General features: G+C 30.4%; 1 protein-coding gene across 5 annotated transcripts in view; it reads right to left on the bottom strand.

Annotated features, from left to right (window-relative positions):
* LOC106784682 overlaps positions 1–20,650 on the bottom strand; it is a 60,190-nt gene that overhangs the window by 12,555 nt on the left and 26,985 nt on the right. For all 5 annotated transcript variants that reach the window (XM_014744485.1, XM_014744489.1, XM_014744488.1 and 2 more), the window contains 2 exons: positions 15,000–15,116; positions 4,367–4,560 (listed from right to left, as the gene is read on the bottom strand). In XM_014744485.1, coding sequence (XP_014599971.1) covers positions 4,367–4,560; positions 15,000–15,069 — 264 coding nt within the window. In that variant the 5' untranslated portion in view covers positions 15,070–15,116. The remainder of the gene's footprint in view (positions 1–4,366; positions 4,561–14,999; positions 15,117–20,650) is intronic.

Here is a 20,650-nt window from a genome sequence, read left to right as displayed (position 1 = left end):
AGAAAACACGACTGCGAAATAAACTATCTCGTATTTTAAAGTTTAATCCGAGAGAAACGAAAAATGTCAAAGGAAAAAAAGAAAAAAAAAATATTATATATATACATATATATATATGAAGAAAAAAATAGAAAATGTATATATAATTTCATGGTCAATATTTAGATCGTATCTAAATTAAAATATATTGTAATTAAAGGATGATAGAGAATTTTATTTAATTGAAACTGGTTATCAACGTAACGACTCGAAATAACAAAAATTAAAGTAAAAAGAGAGAAGATTGATATATTTTAAATATATAATAGATCTATATATATTTTTCAAATATACGTTCTGAGCAACGTCACGTGCATGACGTCCTGGTTTTGTTTAGAGAATCCGACATCATACGCGTATGTGACAGTTTTAAAATAGAAAAAACAAATTATGATATGTATAAATTTTTCTCCACAATTTTTTGTTCCTGAATAATTGTGATACAGTAAATATATGTTAAATTATAGTATTTTAGTAGTAAACGAAAAAATACTGTTGTGCTATACGTTCTTAACCACTTGTATTAATTTTAATATACGCTGGAATTAATTTCGTGTAATTAAAAAGATGGCACAAAATTTTCTTCAATAAGAAGGAAATTTTTTTTCCGATAAGTTTTTATTTCCTAAACAAGTTGTAGTATAGAGAGTAAATATGTTTTAAATTATAGTATTATAGTAATAAAAGAAAACTATTGTTGTGTTATACGTTTCTCTTGCCACGCGTGTATTTATTTTCCATATACAGGTTGGAAATAATTTCGTGTAATTAAAGATGGCGATTTTTTTTTATAAGAAAGTGGCGATCGACGAAAGGACTAAAGACGAATCGCACGATTAGCCAACGAGTGCTGAGCTTCGCACAGGAATTGGGTCGTACAAACATTTAATCTCCTTTTCCTTCTCGACGTGTTCGACCGTAATCCGATACGCCGTGCGTTTATTTGGAGCTTGCCGAGTTCTCAAAGAGAGAAAACAAAAATAGAAAGAAAGGGAAAAAAGTAAAAGAGATAAAAAAAAGAAAATAAATCGATAGATAAAAAGATAGATAGATAGGTAGATAGATAGATAGATTGAGAATTCAGGGAAAAATCTTTTCGGCCAATTCGAATCTTCGGTTCAATGGAAGGTGGTCGCATTGTCACGATAATTCCTTTCCCGTTCTCTTTTCTTCTTCTTCTTCCACTTCTTTTTCTATGTCTTTCATTTTCTCTTTCTCTTTCTCTCTCGTGGTGTAATTAACTCCTGTCAGATGCACGTTCGTTTCAAAGCAGTACGGAACGGGGAAGTTCCGGAAGGGAAGAGAATGGGTAAGAAAGGAAGCAATGAGTCGGGGGGCGATGGGGGGGAGTGTGCATCAAACTGATTTCTTTGTTACCCTCGTTGAAACATCTCGATCGATCTATCGAAAATAATTTCTATTCGATATTACTACTACTCCTCCTATCAAATTTATTCTCGTTTTTTTTTTTTTTTTTTAATCTGTCGTGTTTTTGTATATTAAAAATTCTTCTACTTTTTATATTTTAATTATTAATTGCTGAACCTGATTTATTTATTTGAACAAAAAGTTAGCACTCGTTGTATTATACAAAATTATTAAACAAATATTATACTTTGTAAAATAATCTATTCGTCCTAATTTGTATGAGATTTTTAATGTTTCTAAATACTTAACGAAACAAAAATTAATCTACGAAGTTTCGAATTTTAAAGCTCAAAAATTTTCGTTTATATATATATAACCCTATGGTATTAAAAAAATATATAATATATCTCATATAAAAATAAAAGAAACGTGTTGATAAAAAGAATAATATTAAATAGAATAGAATGAGTATTTATGGAAGAGCGGATCAGAAATATCTGAATTATTAATCGTCAACAAGTAAACATATCCTTCGTCAGAAACGTTGCAAAGTGAAAATCAATTCCACGTATCCTTCCTGCCTAGTGGTAATGGTCACCAACAGAGGATCAAAGCTACTCATGACGCAAGACACACACACATATACACATATATACATATACATACACATATATACATAGAAACAGAGATAGAGAGATATATACCAACGTTCAAGAGAGCTTAAAGGACAAAGGAAATGCAATTCTCTCGTGCAATTTTCCCCGCGGCGTCGAACGAAGCACACCGGTCTGAAATTGACCGCTTCAAAGAGAAGCAAAAGCCAACGGCCACCGTCCAACGACGAACTTATTTCCATGCGAGGAGGAAGAAGGATCAAATAAGAAGAAAGAGAGGTAGTAGAACACTTTACGCGTTTCTCATGGTTTGTTTGCTAACCTCCTTGCTTCCTTGTTTCCTTGCCTCCCGTGGTTTGCTTTTAAACTCCGCAAGGAATCGTAAAACACGATTGAGTGCATTAAAAAGGAATAAACAACCCTTTTACAAAAACATTCCATTTCAATTTCATTCCTATTGTATTATTTTTCAATATTCATACCATTAAATGAATTTTCATCAAGATATTCTCTTTCTAATATACTTTTTCTACCTAACAATATCCTGTATTTCTTATATTCCTGTATTATTGTTCATTCATTCGGTTACCCGGAAAGATATTACGCGGACAAAATAAACAAATGAGTATATAGTTTATATATAATATAATATATGATATTTTTTTTTTTCGAATATATAAAATATACAACAAATATTATTCTATTAATAAATCTGTCCGAGAGAACTTTTCGGTCTAGCAAGATATAATACTTTTATTAATGTTGTTTTCCTATGTAATACTAGCAAACAATTTTCTTACCCTATCTCTTTCTTTGGATAAAGAGAAGCTGAAGAACAGGAGCTTGTAGTCTAAACCGAACTGGAGTTTACTCTTGTGGCATAGTTTTTTGACGAGAGCCAACTTGACACTTGCAACATTAATGCAGAGAAATTACGTCCGGGTGAGGATGGATGCCCTCCTAGACGTACTTCTATACGAAAGACGTTGCTTTTTGCTATTCCCCTCCCCTTCTTCTCCCTCTCCCTCCCTCTCTCTCTCTCTCTCTCTCTCTCTCTCTCTCTCTCTCTCTCTCTCTTAAGCGAGTTCCCTTTCATCTTGCCAAGGTTCGTTGCATGTAATATATTCGCGGAAGGTGCTTTCCAACTCTCGCGATTTCTCGACCCTACACTTCTTTCTCATGAGAACTAACCTTTGGCTTGAATACCCCAGTAGACCAGTTGGATTATTTATTTACGTCTACTGCGAACGAACGTCTAGCTTTTTATTCTTTCTCTCTCCGTATTTTTCTTTGTTTCTTTGTTAATGGTGTGCACATTTACGCGCACTTAAATTCGCTTTATTTCAAGCGTGTGATTTAAAAGAATTTCTTTTTCTCTGTGTATACGTTTTAAGTGTTTTTCAAGTGTTATGTCAGTTTCATTATGTAATATTATGTATTATTTTAACGTGTGATAAGATTTTGTTTATTACTTCGTATTTATGTGATTAAATTGCAATTAACTTCAGTTGTATGATTTCTTTTTCTTTTTTTTTTGAAATTTTTATGACTGTTTACACGTGTACGTGTTAGAGTGTTCAGTTTGTTTTATTAGTTGACATTTTGTATCCCTATGGATATACGCGTGTACGTGCATACAAATTTTAGTTTCTTTCGTTGTACGATTTGAAGGAAATTTTTATAATTCTGTGTGTATACAAATTTCGAATTACTTCACATTTATTTTATTCTTTTTAATTGTTTAATTTATTTAATTTTCTTGAGACTAACACCACGCGTTTGTTTAATTTCATCTCAAAATTGTGAAATGTTATTTCTTATAGTTGCGAATAATAATTTGATTATTTTTTTTTTTTCAAATATAATAATAATTTATATATCCAATAAAATTTATAGCTCGAAGAAGGACTTGAATTTCTTTTCAAAAAGTTTGAATCGAAGAATCAGCAAAATTATTCTTCCTGAAGTTTTCCTAACAAGTGACTTTTTACGAGTTTGGGTTGTCAAGTCAATACTCAACCCCTATTAGTCGCCTTTTACGACAAGCAGAGGATACTGTGGATATATTCTATCCCCCTATCCACAAGGGGTTTGGATAACAATAATAATAGTAATAATTTCAATGATTTTTAAGAACAAATTTATGAAATTGTCATTTTAAATCATATTAAAACAAACGTGATGATTTTCCTTGATGATTAAATATATAAATAAATATTAAAAAGATCTAAATCTTAGTCAAACGTATTAAATATTAATTTCGACGTTAATCACAATTGTAATAAATATTTATTTCATTTAGAATTGTATTATTTTTTAAAATGTAAATGAAATGATTTACTTACTAAACCAGGATGAGTAAACATGCAAGGAAGTACAGCAGTACCGCCATTTTGTGCAAGGACATCTGTCACGAGTTCCCCACGTCTGATAACATCCTTCGTACCATCATCATCATCACTTTTTCCATTCCCCACCGTGGTGGAGGTGGTAGTGGTGGTAGTGGTGGTGGTGGTGGTGTTTATAGTATTTACTGCATCTAACAAACAAACCATGACACAATTTTTACATTTCTCAATTACACGGTTCATACAGTCCTTAAAAGTTAACATTTAATTCAAACCGTATTTAACTTTAAAATAGATTTTTTCGTTTCAAGGTTATATATTGAAACGTTTATGGTAGTAGGAAGTTAACAGGTTTGCTACAGGATTATATACACTAAGAGTTAAGTAGAGACTTGTTACATGGTCGAAATGAAAAAAAAACAAAAAGTACCAGGTAAACTCATTTCGAGCATTTCTCTCGAATGTTCTCCCGACTGTCGTCGTCTGAGGACAAAACGTGGAATGAAATGGTTTGTCAGAAAGAGAAAGAGAGAGAGAGAGAAAGAGAGAGAGAGAGAAAGAGAGAGAGAGAGAAAGAGAGAGAGAGAGAGAGAAAGAGACATAAACGTTCACCGCTAAAACTTTACTCCTGCGGTATATTGGTAAAGTTCGTCGGCTTGTTGTTTGGGTCGAAAACTTTCTCGAGTTTGGATTTATTTGCTTTGCCTTACAGCATTCGACATTTAAACTAAGCTTCCTACTTACTTTCTAACGATTTTCTTGTCTTTGCTATATTTTATATTGTCCCTAATCCCCCATCCCCTTCCACCCCTTCCTCTTCTTCCTTTACATCTTCTTCTTTCGTGGAATTTATTTTTAGTTAATTTTTTTATTCTATTAATTATTCGACGTACATCCAATTACTATCAAATTTGAAGTTTTATTCTAACAATTCCGGTCGAACGAGATGTGTGTGTGTGTGTGTGTGTACGTGCATGTGTGCACGTGTGCATATACGAGTATGTGAGTAGGTAAACGATTTAATGGATCTATAGATGCGTTTTGCCTTTTGGGATTTGCTATTCCAAAGTCGTCGATCAATGTGAGAGCCCATTAATTATACCTCGAGTTTCTTGGAAACTTCTAGGAAGTTTCTCGGGGAGTAATAGAGAGTTTATACTAGGCTAGAGAGATAACGATGCCCTCGACGCGAAACAGCTCTACACACACATATAACATATATGTAAATATTATAATCATTTTAAATAACTGTGTGTATTTACATGGGTTTTGATCGAAATTTATCTCTACGCGACGTGTATATTAATTTAATTTTAATTCATTCAATACAAATTGCAGATTAAAATCGTAAGGAAAAACAGCACTGGGAAAATATTTTCTACGTATTTTTGTGTGTTTTTTTTTTCGTGATTGGTTATTATTACAATAATTTTATGTATCAGATCAGTCCAAAAGTTTGTGCACACTTTTTGCGAAATTTGAAAATAGTGTAATGCGCACGAACTTTTGGACTGACCTGATAAATATTTTGTGTGTGTGTGTGTGTATTTGTATATTTGTATGATTAATTTATTGTAAATGTAACATTAATACCACGAGGAAATAATAATAAGGAAAAGAAAATTCTGAATGCGTATTTGTTGACCGGAAATAAGAAAGAAAAAAAAAAGATTGTTCTCCTCTTGTGATATTTTATACAAATGAACGATACGAGAGAATCCTTTTATATTATTACCGTTCCGTTTGAAAGATCTTTTTCTAGTGGATATATCGAGAATGAAATTACTAAGTCTTTCCTTTCCTTTACTTTGACAAGATCTTTGAGATTCGGATGAACGGATGAAAAAGAACTATGAAAATATGTGTCAAAGGAGTGAATAAAATATACATATAGACGAAAATCTTTTGAAATACAATCAATATGATACGAATTATGATAAAATAATTAATTGTAATTAGGGCGGGCGGAGCGTGGGGGGCGGGTAAGGAGAAAGAAGTAAAAAAAGAAAAAAGAAAAAAGAAAAAAAAAAGGAAAGATTATATAGACAAATTAATCGAATAAAATAATAAGATAAACAAGGATGGTAGTTAGTAGCAAACTAGGACTTCGGTAATTACACGAGCTATTCCTTTAACTATGCAAACGGAAGAGACGTTAGCCACAGTGGCGTTGGTGGCTAGCAGAATTTCAGATTCTGGGCCCCTTTCATGGCTGTGGTATACGTTGCTATACGTTTCCCTAAACCACCACAGTGTCTACTGGTAACGCGAGAAACTGCCATCTTGTTTGACGAGACTTTCCTTAAATTGCATTAGCTATTAAAGCTGGTACTTTAAAATTCTGGTTCTCTTAACATTTCCATCTTCCCTTTTCCTTTTCTCTCTCTCTGTTTATCTTTTTGCATCGTTGGTATGCCTAACTTGTGCATGCCGTTCTGGACAACATTTTCTATCTCACTCACTCACTCTCGCTCACTCATTCACTTACTCTCTTACACTGTTTAATTCAATCCCCCGATTCAGAGAAACGTTATCTCTCGATGTTGTTAGTAAGGTTGGGTAAGGTTGGGTGGGTGTGGATGCAGGGAGCGGGTGTGGTGAGTTAGTGGGAGGGAATTAACTCGGACTACCAACGGACTATATGCGCTATTTGGCTAAGACCCGACGAAACCCTTTCAAGACCCTTAGATGAAATCTTTTGCGAATTTTCTCCTAATTAAATCCCTTCAGTCTAACCCTTATTAAATCTCTTACCTACACGTTCTTTTTTTTTTTTCATCATCATCATCATTTTATTAATCTCTGAATATTAATGAGAATAAATATATTTCAATGGGAGGGGAAAATTTAATTCGTGTGTTTTTGCTTTATTTATAGAAAAACATTTAAATAACTTACGTCAGTCTATTAAAAAAAAAATATATATATATATATATATATATATATATATATACAAGCTTTGTAATACGATCCGCCGGGAATTCTATTATTTCGAAGAGGAATTTCATGATTCACCGATTGAAGTATCACCTAGNATACCCTTATGTTTATAAGGGTTGAGTCTCTTGAGATCTGATCTGAATTCTTATCATACAAGATATCTTTCTTTCTAAAGCTACGATGTAATTCCATTGGTTATCCCTATCCATACTTATATTTCTTTTTATATCTATATTCGCATTTTGATATCGTATAGGTTTCTATCATAAAAAATTCATAAACCAATTCGTTTGAAATCACATTCGTGTTAAATTGTATAGTTTTTATAATTTCTATAAAAAGTACATAGGTAATAAATATTCTTAAGGATAGTAGACAAAAATTGACACATTTTGCCTGAAAAATTAAAAAAAAAGCAAATTAAATTTTTTTTATTTATTATTTTAAATGAATAAAATAAAATTGTGAAATAATTGTAATTAAAATAAAAATAAAATTGTTAAACTTATAAAATAAAAGAGAAAATTAAATTGAAATAAAAACTATTTCGAATTTTAAATTAAATTAATATTTTCAATAAAGAGATATTGTTAATAATTTTTATTTTTAAATCTAATTTTATATATATACATATAAGATTAATGTTTTATTTTTCTATTCACATACACAGCTAATATTTTCTTGTCACTTTCTTCCATTAACGAAATACTTCATGGAAAAAGACCTCACTACCTTTTCTATCTTTATTTTTCTCTTACAAATCTTATCCGTAGATTTGCTCTATCTCGATCTGAAAGTCGATTAGAATGAAATTGGAAGAGAACAAGTCTCCAGATGCTTCCTTCGCGAAAACTTAGCTCGCTGCTTGGACGATGCCATTACGAAGGAAACGAGTGTCGCGAATCACCTTAATTATCTCTTAACTCATTCTACAGGGTACGCTTTGTTCGATTAAGGAAAGCGAGTGTCTCTATTTTAACCGCTCGTAAACTAACCTATTTTCTACTATGTCTTTTTAAACTTTCTATTTGAAATTTAAACTTTTAAATAAAAACAAATTTATTTATTTTTTTCACTCTTATTTATTTATAATATAACATTATTCATATTTTTCTTCTTACTCGGCTACAACATAAATCATTTTTTTCATTATTTTTTATTATTATTATTATTAGTATTATTCTTATATCTTATTTAAAACAATCCGATTATAAATAAAAATAATAATAATTTAAAAGGAGTATAAATTGATAATGAGTCCAATTTATTTCACGATGACTAAAATTAATAATGAAGCTTAAATTATTATATTTCACGAGGAATAAATAGATATATAATATAAGTTTAAATTATTTCTCAAAAGGACTTCATAATATATTAATTGAACTTTGTCATTTGGATTATTCTTGATCTTCGTTTAGAATAAAAATGATAGATTTAGAAATATAGTTTTGACATAAATCATAAACAACATATATTGTAAAGAATTTTCCTGTTGGCTAAGCTCCGAGGAGTTAAAACGAACACGATCAATGGTTGAAAGAGCTTTGACTAAAAGGGATAAAGGTAACTTTAGAAATATATCTCTATATAGAAGGGAAAGCTTTGACTCGCTATGTTACCATCAAATCGATCATCGAATATACACAACAAACATACAACAAACAGACATACTTCTTTATCTATACATATGATATAGAAATATACATACACATTAACATGCATACACTTACAAATATATTATGTATGCAGACGAATACATGGTAAAATTTTCTCAATAAATGCATATACATATGCACATATATTTACATATATATATATAGAAGGAATAATTGTATATGGTAATAGTTCGGTTCTCACATATACAAAACTCAAATCAATCGAGATCGATGCAATGTGGTGGTGATTCGTTTGACGGTTCATTCGAAAACCTAGAGGATATTGTATCGGTTTAGACCTGTTGGTTCGTTTAGTGATCCGTCGAATCATTGCGCGAAATTATCGTTTAGCTGTCACTGCCTAATCGTACTTTGCTCTCCCATTTCGAATGCTTTAATGTCAATTCGCAGTACATTTGTGGCTTCTCTCTGCCACTTGTTTGTTATATTATTATTGTCATTCTAATGACTTATATTTTTTTTATTTATAATCGATCTAAAGGTAAGTATATTTAAACTCGACAATATAAATGTTGTTTAAATCAATATTATGGAATAGAAATAATTAAATAAATAAATGTAAAATAATGTAAATTTCCAAATAATACAGATTAGCATCGATCAATAAGTATTCGAATGAAATAATAATTAATGTAAATGTAAAATATTGTGAATTATAGAATGATAAAAATAAAAATAGCACCGATCGATAAAAATTCGGATAAAATAACAATTAAAGTAAATGTTAAGCACTGAGAGATACAAAATAATAAAAATATGAATACGAAATCGTACCGATCGATAAAAATTTGAATAAAACAATAATTAAAGTAAACGTTAAACACTGGTAGTTACAAAATGATAAAAATTTGAATACGAAATCGTATCGGTCGATAAAAATTCGAAAATAAAATAATAATTAATATAATAAATGTTAAATACTTTAAACAAGTTACAAAATAATATCAATAATTACAAAATATTGATGATAAAAATACAAAGTAACGCGGATAAATAAAAACTCTAATAGAAGTGAATATAAAAAAAAAAATATATATATTTTTATTGTGTATATATAATATTAAAATGTTACTTCGAAATTTTCATTACATACATTTTCCAATACTTTGTCTCTACAAATACGTTGTTCATCGATTGAGGTCTATACGTGTGACGATAGTAATCAGTGCGATGGAAGCTCGTCAGAAGAACGTGTGAAAGGATTTATGAAATTGCACGGATGCATGCATTTCATGATAGGTTGTGTGAAAAAAAAAAGAGAAAAAGAGAGAGAGAGAGAGAGAGAGAGAGAGATGTAATCCGTATCGAACTCTTTCCTCGTACAAGTTATCGCGGTCTGATGCTCAATGTAGATATACGATGATGTTGGTATGGATGAATGGAGAAAGCTTTTTGATAAAGTATTATCTAATTACGATAGAAAAGGGATACAAATTACATAAATCCCATATCGATCAAAATTCATTTAAAAGTTACGATAAGAGGAGCCCCACACATGTTATTGTTTATACAATTTTTATTTAATCAAATTTATCCTATCGCGTAAACGAGACATAAATCATAAAAAGAAAAAGAAAATAAAAAAAAAGAGAAAAAAAAGAAAGGATAAAATTTACGACAAAAAAAAGAAAAAGCCATGGAGGAGGAAATAAAAAAAAAAAACAAAATTTATTACAATGTACCAAAAGCTCTACCCATCAGATAAAATATTTCACGAGATAAGTTCTACGAAATCGGACGGAAAAAAATTTTCTAGGACGAACGAGAGATTTTGCGATGTAAAAATAAAAGAAAAAGGAAAAAAAAAAAAATAATAATTAATTTAAAAAGTTACGTCTCGAAAAAGTTATAATGAATTTTTTACAAAATAACTTGCTATTACTTTGCAACTAACTTGTATTTTTTTGGTGGTGATGGGGGGGAGGGGGTGGAGAGGCGGGGATAAAGTTTCATGGTACGTATGTTCAAAAAAGGAATGAAAAATTAGATAACAAAGTTTGAAAAATAATTAGTCAATTAATTAAATAATTAATTGAAAAAAAATAATGTAAAAACTTTTAATTCACCTCAGTATAAGTTGGTGGGTAAATATAATAGTAGGAGGACAATGTGCTAGGAATAGAACTACTATACTAGTAGTATGGTATCCCAGGTCCTGAGGTAAGCACGAGTGCACACGTTTGACAATGAGGTACGTAGGTATGAGGAAAAGGGGGTGGGTTTGAGGGAGGGGGAGGGGGAGGGGAGGGGGTTGGGAAAAGTAGGAGATCCGCTCGCAACGGTTCTTCGAAGTAGTCAATAACGATGCAAACGAGCTCGCCGTCGTGGCCTCTTAAAGTGAAGTGGAAAGTGCTGCTGTGCATACATACACATACACATATATATACATACATACACACACTCTCTCTCTTCTGCATGTTTTCCTTCCTAATAAGAAGCTAGAGAATAGCTATGAACATTGAAATGCGCACTCTCTTCACTAGTAAATCGAATTTTTGAATCATTGAATCGAACAATTTTTTATATTAACTTTGTAATAAATTTAATAATTTGAGATAAAATATTAAAAAAAAAAAAGAAACGAAAAAAGAAAATATTACTTTTATGTTAAATTAATTAATATTATCGCGTATCTATCGATTTGATTTATTAATATCGATTTATTAATTTATTATATTATATCGAATATACAATAGAATTAAGTAAGAAAACAATTTCTAATTTAATAGTTAGCTTTATAGCGATAGAACGTTCTTATTGTTAGTTACGATTAATCGTAACAAAGTTTGGAGAACTAATTAGTCAGCAGGAAGTTAGATCAATCTATTGATATAGAACAATGTTAATATAGAGTTTTATATTAAAATAAGATTATTGTCTGAACAGAGAATACACACTAACAATTTGTAATCATTTCTAAACGGAATAGAATAATATTGTATTTACTTTTACGGTGTTAGGTGAGAATACAATTACATCGGGATTGCAACCAACAATGGTTGGTAGTGGTGATTCTTATACAGAAAAAGGTCTTTTCGTATAGAAACAATAAAAATGTAGAACAGGAATAGGGTGTAAGTAGGTAGGTGAACATAGAGGTGAGGTGGGGTATAGTGGGGTGGGATGTTGGAAACGATAGAAAAGTATTTTGCTGTAATGTTCGAACCGAGAGAAAAGTTTCGAGCGAATTTCTTTCTTACATAGACGTTAGAGAATGAGAAACAAAAAGATAAAAAAGGAAGAGAGAGAGAGAGAGAGAGAAGAAAAATCTAGCTGGATCGTTAACGATGAAATTTAACACGATGTATCTCCGTTTTTCTTTACTTTACGTTTAAATTTTATCAATATATATTTTGTATTTATTATTCGTTAACAAATTAATCTTAACGATGAATCGAAAATCCGTGTTTTCCTTTTTTATTCGTAATAGGATTGACAAAAAAGTGTGAGGAAAACAAAAAAAAAAATAGAAAAAAAATAAAGATGATAAAGATTTTCAGTAATGTTGCTTTTGATTTTCCTCGGAATCCTTTTATCTGTACGATGGGGTTTTTATTTGGTTCTCGACCTAACGCCTTTTCTTCGCTCGATTGCAAAAAAAAAAAAAAATGAAGGAAGAAAATAGATTGAAAAACAAAAAAAGAACCTAGCGGAGATCTAACGTAAAGGAAACGAATCGAGTTTTAGTAAAGAAAATAAAAGAGAGAGTGAGAGAGAGAGAGGGAGAAAGAAATAAGGGGAACGAGAAAGGGAATGAAAAAGAGAGAGAGAAGCAAATAAAAAAGCAAGTTGTCCATTTCGTCTCTCTCTTTCTCTCTCTCTCTCTCTCTCTCTCTCTCTCTCTCTCTCCGTTTTTCTTTATACATTGAAAGATCTCTCATTCTTCTTACTTTCAGTTGAAATTTATTCAAGTAGAAACAACCGGTATTTCAATCGCGTTTTCCGATGCATTTCAATGAATAAAAAAGTAAAAAATAGGAATGAGAGAGAGAGACAGAGAGAGAGAGATGGTGGGCGGAAAGGAGAGAGAAAGAGAGAGAGAGAGAGAGAGAGAGAGAGAGGAAAATATCTAAAGAGGTGGCGACAACGAATGAAATCGAGAGATGAAAAAAAATTCAGTATTAAAACGTGAGACTTATGGGAGTTGTTGAAGGGAATAAAAGATAGAGATCCTGGGTAATGGAGAATCTTGTAGAAAATTCCTTACAAATTTTTTTTTTTTCCCTTCCATATTTTTCACCGCGCTTATAAGAATTTTATTCTATTTTATTTATTTTTCTATAAATTTATTTCAACGTAACGATTTTCTTCCATCGTTTTGTCTGTCTGTCTGTCTCTTTCTATCTTTATTTTTACGAAGAAAAATAAATAGATGGACGATATAAAAAAAAAAAGAAAGAGCGGGGTGTTGGTAGTGATGGTTGTTGGTGATGGTGGATGGTGATGGTGAGTAGGGAAAGGAAATAGTAATAACAGTTTAAAATTTTGTTAAACGTTCATTTTTCCGACGTTGATACTTGGATTCACGCTTGACTTCGATTCCCGATATTATTCCTAGTTTGGGATTGGATACCATGGGAGAAAGAGAGAAAGAGAGAGAGAGATAGAGAGATGAAAGCTCGTGCTTTAAAGCACGTCCGTTAGACCGGATCGAGAATGGTCGTGCATAGAGTCGAGAAAGACGGGTTACATCGTTCGGTTCTTTACTACAGATATAGAGAAATAGAGAAATAGAGAAATAGTGAAGGAAAGAGGAGATGGATGGAAACGAACGGACGAGTAATTAAAAGCAGCGACCCTAATTATTTTCGCGAGGCCGTAGCTTCAGTCGTCGTCTATCTTTGGTCGTCCTTCTGAGTGATAGGGTATTTCCGATAGACCACACAAAAAAGGAAAGAGAAAAAAAAAAGACTCTAATCATAGAAAAGGATATATAGAAAGAAAAGAAAAAAATTGAAAGAAAAAGAGAAAGAGAAGGATAGAGGAAAGGATGAATGAAACAAGAAAAAGAGAGAGAGAGAGAGAGAGAGAGAGAGAGAGAGAGAGAGAGAGGAGAAAATAGGAAGAAAATATGAAAGAGAGAGAGAGAAAATGTTAAATAAAACTTTGATAGGTCAAAAAAGAAAGACAACTAAAATCATAAAAAACGATACAGACAAAGAAATAAAAAAGAAAAAGAGAGAAGGTAAAAGGAAACTATGAATGAAACAAGAAAAAGAGTGAGAGAGAGAGAAAGAGAGGTGGGTGGGGAATGTTAAATAAAACGAGAACTAATGAGAGTAGCAGATAGAAAGTATTTTGATAGTGCATATAGAAAATAAAGAGAAAAGATAGAAAAGTGATGGAAAGGGGGGTATAAAAGGGATATATAGAGAGGGTTAGGAAGGGGTAGTAGAAAGAGATAGAAAATAAAGTAAAGGAGGAAACAGAGAGTTATCGTTCTGTTCTGGGCTACAATCGTGGCTACAATCGTGGCTTCATCGTGAATACGAATGAGCTCTTGGTCGATCAGGCTGGGCCACTAATTGAGAAAGTTCTACGCCGTGGTCGATGTTTCCTCTGGATGAAGATAGTCGAACTATTTCCTCTATTCCTAGTTTACCTAGGTTACCTATACTTTCTTCGACTTACACGAGAAATGCTTTACATATTTTTTTCTTATTTTCTTACGTGATTAATGATGAATTCGTTTTTATATTCATCACTCTATTTTTTTATTGTTTTCTTCTTCAATGAATTAATCTTCGAACTATAAATCGAACTATAATTCTTCTTATTTGATTTATAAATAGAAATATATAAAGTTTGAATTGTATGATTACGTCAGGGGAATGGTAATCAATAATTTATGTGTATATTATTTTTACAAATAAATTGTTTGTTTTTAAAAAATTTGTGTATTTTATAAAAGAAACTTTTATGGTCTATTTTAAAAACTATTGGACAAATAAAATATGATTTTCGGTTAAGTTTCATTCGTTAACCGTAATTATTATTGTAATTATACTTACCGGTAGAATTTATGAGATAAATTAAAGTTGTTACAAGTAGTAGTAGAGGCAGCAACACGCTCAACACCATTTTCGTTCAACTTTCCATAATCAACGACGATATTTATGTGAAGTTTTCTGTAAGAGAAAAAATATAATATGGAAAAATTTTAATAACTGGTATATGTTTCCTGATTAAACAATAACCACGAGAGATGACCGAAATATGTGTATCAATAATGATAAATCAATTCGGTCAAATCCACGTCTTCTATAGATTGTCATTATTCGATTTGGGTATGGGTAATCAGATGAAAATCTTCATAATTTATTCTATAAAACATTTACCTTTCGAAATGATGTTTGAAATAGATGTTTGCACTTGGTCACGAGAATAACGTTCGTTTGACTATGTTAAATTATTTATGAGAGATCGATATATATGTGTATAAATATATATATATATATATATATATATATATCATATTACTAAGAGCGTCATAGTTTCATTAATTTATTTATACTCAATTCCACAATTAAGAATAATCATTGTCAATTTTTTCGTAAATTAATATTCATATAATAAAACATAAATTTTTGAAATGATAAATTTCAAATTTTACAGAAATTTATTGTATGTTGTTAATTATCGAATGCATTCGTAAATTAAAGTCTCTAAATAAGATTGATAATTTGAAACTATATGAACAAATTTATTAACCCCTTGTCATACAATATTTCAAAGTTTTCATAATTTTTTTCTTAATTTACAGAATTAACTATATATCACAATTTATTATTGAAACAATACTACTTATTCTCCATTATTATTATATATAAGTAAATATTTAACAATGTAAATATTTCGCGCAATTTATTAATTTTATTCATATAATTGTTCAATGAAAATAAACAACAAAAATAAAAAAGAATCTTTTTTTTGAAACATATAGAATTCTATTTTATTTCTATGCCTAAGGGATTAATAACATATAACATTTTTTCTTTCTCATCTTATGGATTTCTGGATACTGATCATAATCCTTCGAAATGGGGGTTAATTTTACTAGGTGATACTTCAATCGGTGAATCATGAAATTCCTCTTCGAAATAATAGAATTCCCGGCGGATCGTATTACAAAGCTTGTATATATATATATATATACACATTCTTCTTTATTATCCTAATTTTGCAGAGTCTGCATAACTAAACGGATGCAGTTACATACTACTCGTCCTATCGAGTAATTGCTAATGCAAATTGTCTCGCATTAGCGACGATTTGTCGCAGAACGTACGGAGCGCATAATCATCGTCTCGTTATGTTCCCAGTGTTAGTATTGTTGTTATCTCTTTCTCCTTCTCTCTCCATCTCTCTTTCTCTGTCTTTCTCTTATTCATTCATTCACTCGTTCACTCACTCACTCGCTCACTCTCTCTTTCTCTTTTCTGCAAAAGTATGCCATTTGCGAACTTCGTACAATCGTCTCCTCGTTTTCGACTATTCTCGAATTAAACTGTGCAATACTTGTTCGGCTAATTTTATCATTATGATTAAAAACGAGCATCATTTTTGAAAATGGACTTGTTCTCTAAACGTTTATAACTATCATTGAATTAATCACTCGAGTAATAATATTTAATTGTTTAATAATGTAACAAAATGATTCTATCATTATAAAATTTCCATAGTTTATTATTGAAACTGTTGAATCTCTTGTAGGAATAATATAATCTAAGTATTTTATATTATATTAAAGTATTTTAATATTGTTAATGTTGCAAATATATGATGATCAAGATTTTTCTTAATAATAATTCTCTTAATACGATATCGAAAATTCGAGAAATTGTAAATGGAGAGTAATTATTATTATATTCGAATAAAATGAATTGTTCAAAGCATTGCCAATTACCATTAAATTTTTGTTTAATTCATAAATGAATTGTCGATCAATAGCAAATGAAGTATTCTGTTTAAAATAACAGACTTATAATTCTACTATTTCTTACTATAATTATAATATATAATTAATATAATTATAATAACAGATAATTATAATAACAGACTTATAATTTTACTATTTCTTACTATAATTCGCCTTTATATCAAATTAGTATAAAAAATAAAAAATAAGAAAAAGAAAAACAAAAGAAAAAAAGTAACGTAAGAAATCATTTGAATATTTTCAAATGAATTAGAAAAAAATTCAATAATATAATGAAATTATTCGTGTAATTGGTGTATTTCGTGTATTTCGGCGACATCATTTTCTTCCAAATTTTCATAGCAAAATAGAGAATAGTTATATATATATATATGCATAGTATATTTCGTACACATCCGGAAGATACGGATCTTATCCGTGACGGATCGTAAATCGTGCCTGCGGCGAGTCGCGAATATTCATGCAACGTCACACCGTCGCATCGTACTTTGCAATTTGCATTTATTCTATCCCCTTCGATGTTCTCTCGCGAATTATTAACTTTTCCTCTCTACCCTTCTTATACTTCTCTTTTCCTCTCTTAGTTTATCTCGTCTTTTTCTGTCATTTCGATCGATGAACGAATTCTCAATTTTATTTCTCTCTCTCTCTCTTTCTTTCTCTCTCTCTCTTTCTCTCTTTCACTCACGCTTATACAATTCCTCGCGCGGAAGAAAACTTTTACTCACGACGAGAAGTTGGGGAAGAAAGAACAAATTAAAAGAAAAGGAACAAAAAAATATTTGAAGAAAAGTGAAGACGCGGAGAAAGAGGATGAGGGGTAGGATAGAAACTCGGTCGAAGAACACAGTTTAGGTTAAAAAAAAAAAAATGAAAATAAATAGTTTTATCGTACGCAAGAAATCATTTCTAGATCTAGTTTTTGGAATCAAATATAATATAACTGATTTCATTTCTATTCATTTTTCTTTTTTCTCCTATTTTGTCTATTTCCAATATATCCTTTTGTTTTTATATTGTATATTATTACTTTTCAATTGAGTAAATTAAGGTTATTATAGATTTAATTTCTTTCTCTTATATGTTTTTTTCTTTTATTAATGTTTAAATACTGACTTCACAAAAAAAATTAACTAAGGACAATTTTCCATTTTCGTTTTCTTCTTCTCTCTCATTCTCTCTCTCTCTCTCTCTCTCTCTCTCCCTCTCTCTCTTTATTTCTTTTATCATTATGCAAGAACATATCGTAAACGTTTATTATTATTATTTTTTCTTTTCCTTTTTTTACGACAAAAGAAAATACTTAGGATTAAACGTAATATTCTTAGACGATGTATTACGTGGATAAAAGTTCAGAAGGATGGTAAGCAATTTCCTTATTGTCAGATATCTTCTTAATCTCCCTTCCCGAATCTTCTTTGCTTGGATTATATAAGATCTATTCAACCATTCACGGAATACGATAATAGGTTCATTTTCCTTATTCTTTTCTTTTTTCTGTAGTAAAGATTACGTTGACAACGCATCAAGAACACTTTTTTCCATTTCCCTTTTTATAAAGGTTTCATTAGTTTTATAAACCTATATAGCGAAATAATATACAATAATTTATTATAATTTAGTATTTAATTTGTGTTCTATTTAATTTTTTAAAAATCAATAAGGAAACCAGTATTTTTGAGTAATGAGTAATAAGTAATCAATAAATGAGTAAATGAGTAAGTGAGTTAATAAGCAAATGAGTAAATGAGCAAATAAATAACTTTTACCGTCACCCTTCTTTCCTATCATAATAAAAAATTATTTTGAAAGATATGACAACAGTAGAAAGGATAAGAGATTATTGTTTGGTTAGTTTCGAATTTCAATTAAGTACGATGAATTGGTCACTACTAATTACGTTCCCAAGAGCACAATTTGTTCTCTTCGTCGATGAATCAAGAATCTAAATTTTCGTTTCGATCGATTTGTTCACTTTCTCTCTCTCTCTCTCTCTCTCTCGCATGCATACACAAATACAATACACACACTCATTCATTTTTACTTTCGTAAATATTTCTGTACTCTTGCATACACATTCGAAATTGTCGAGTATTATTGACCTACTTGAAATGTATGCGAATGTGTACTGTGTGATATACAATATACCTGTCGATATTATATTTATATATATATCCACACATATAAACAAATACACACATACATATACATATACATCGACATACAACAAACGTATATACTTATAGAACATAAGTTCAGAGGATTGTAATTGGTAAACATTTTAAACACTACGTCATTTCCATAATTTTTCTGTATCGTTCGATGCAATGCAATGCGATGCAATGCAATGCAATGCAATGCAATGCAAGTATAGCAGAGTGGAGGTCGATTTACAATCGTGCTTGCAAATCGTTTCGAAGTACGAATATTCATGTCGGTGGGAAAGGATTAACATTGATTTGCGGTTGGATGAATGTATGTGTGTCTGTGTATGTATATGAATGGTATATTCGGGGAAGCTTTCCGAAGGGTAGTTTCTCTGTACGTGTGTCTATGTAGAGGGGGTTAGATGGGTGGATGCGTTGGGTGACCGAGGCGTAAATTGCGACGAATTAATCTTGGATCAAGCGCACATCGAATCGTTTGAATTATACTTCCTTCTTTTCATTCTCTCATCGTTTCATATTTTATATGCGAAGACGATCATATTCAATGCGAGTACAATGAGTCTACGAAGATAGATAGGTATGTGTGTGTGTTTGTGTGTGGATGTGTTTGTTTCATGTGTAAGAGAGAAAGAGGAAAACAAAAAGAACGTTAAAGGATAATTTCACTTCTCATTAATAACGTAAGTAGTAGGGTAGTTTTCTCACACATATGATATTTGAGTTATTTTCCATTATTTCCTACCTTTTTGTTGTTTTGTTTTTTTACTGTAATTGTAAGCCTTATTTTTTTTCTTTGCCTAAAAACAAGTTTGGTATCATAATCCTTATCTAGGAGGAGAAAAAAAAACGGGAATATTTTCGAGTATTATAAAGATAATATCTTTTTTTCTTGATTGTGAAAAATCTCGTGATGCGTGTTGTAAAATTTTAAGTACGAACATAAAAAGGTCTCTTTAAATTTTTAACATCCTTATGAAATATTCATCCAATTTTTTTTTTTTTTTTAATCCTCTCTCTCTCTCTCTCTCTCTCTCCATTTTTTTCGCTGATATGAACTAATTTGCAATAATCTATTAAAATTATTCGCAGACTATAGTACATTTTCTCTCTGTTACCATTTAATAAGAATAATTTATTAATAAGAGAAAAAAAAAACAAAAATAGATCTTTCCAAGAAAATTAAAAAAAATCTATTAGAAAAAATAATCGTTATTATCAGAAACTTATTTTTATCATTAATTAATGACAATAAATCTATATTCTCAGACATTCTCGGTGATAAAAAAATACGAGTTTAAATGAATATAGAGTAGGACGTTAAACTAAAATGAAAATTTATTTCGAATGCAAATACTGAATATCAACAGATTCATACACGTATATATATATATATATAATATAAATAATTCGTCGTTCAAGAATGAAGACAAAAATTTGAATCGTAATCAATTAAAATTAAAATTAAAAAAAAAAAAATAGAAAGAAACCAGAATAACATTTATGACAAATCATTTGCGCAAAAATGGAAAAGAAAAAAAAAACATTTTGTCGTAAG

The sequence above is a fragment of the Polistes canadensis genome, unplaced genomic scaffold (genome assembly GCF_001313835.1).
Source record: "Polistes canadensis isolate GaletaPanama2010 unplaced genomic scaffold, ASM131383v1 scaffold_38, whole genome shotgun sequence".
Classification (NCBI taxonomy): domain Eukaryota; kingdom Metazoa; phylum Arthropoda; class Insecta; order Hymenoptera; family Vespidae; genus Polistes; species Polistes canadensis.
Note: the sequence above shows the minus strand (reverse complement) of the source record. Positions and strands in the feature narration are given on the sequence as shown.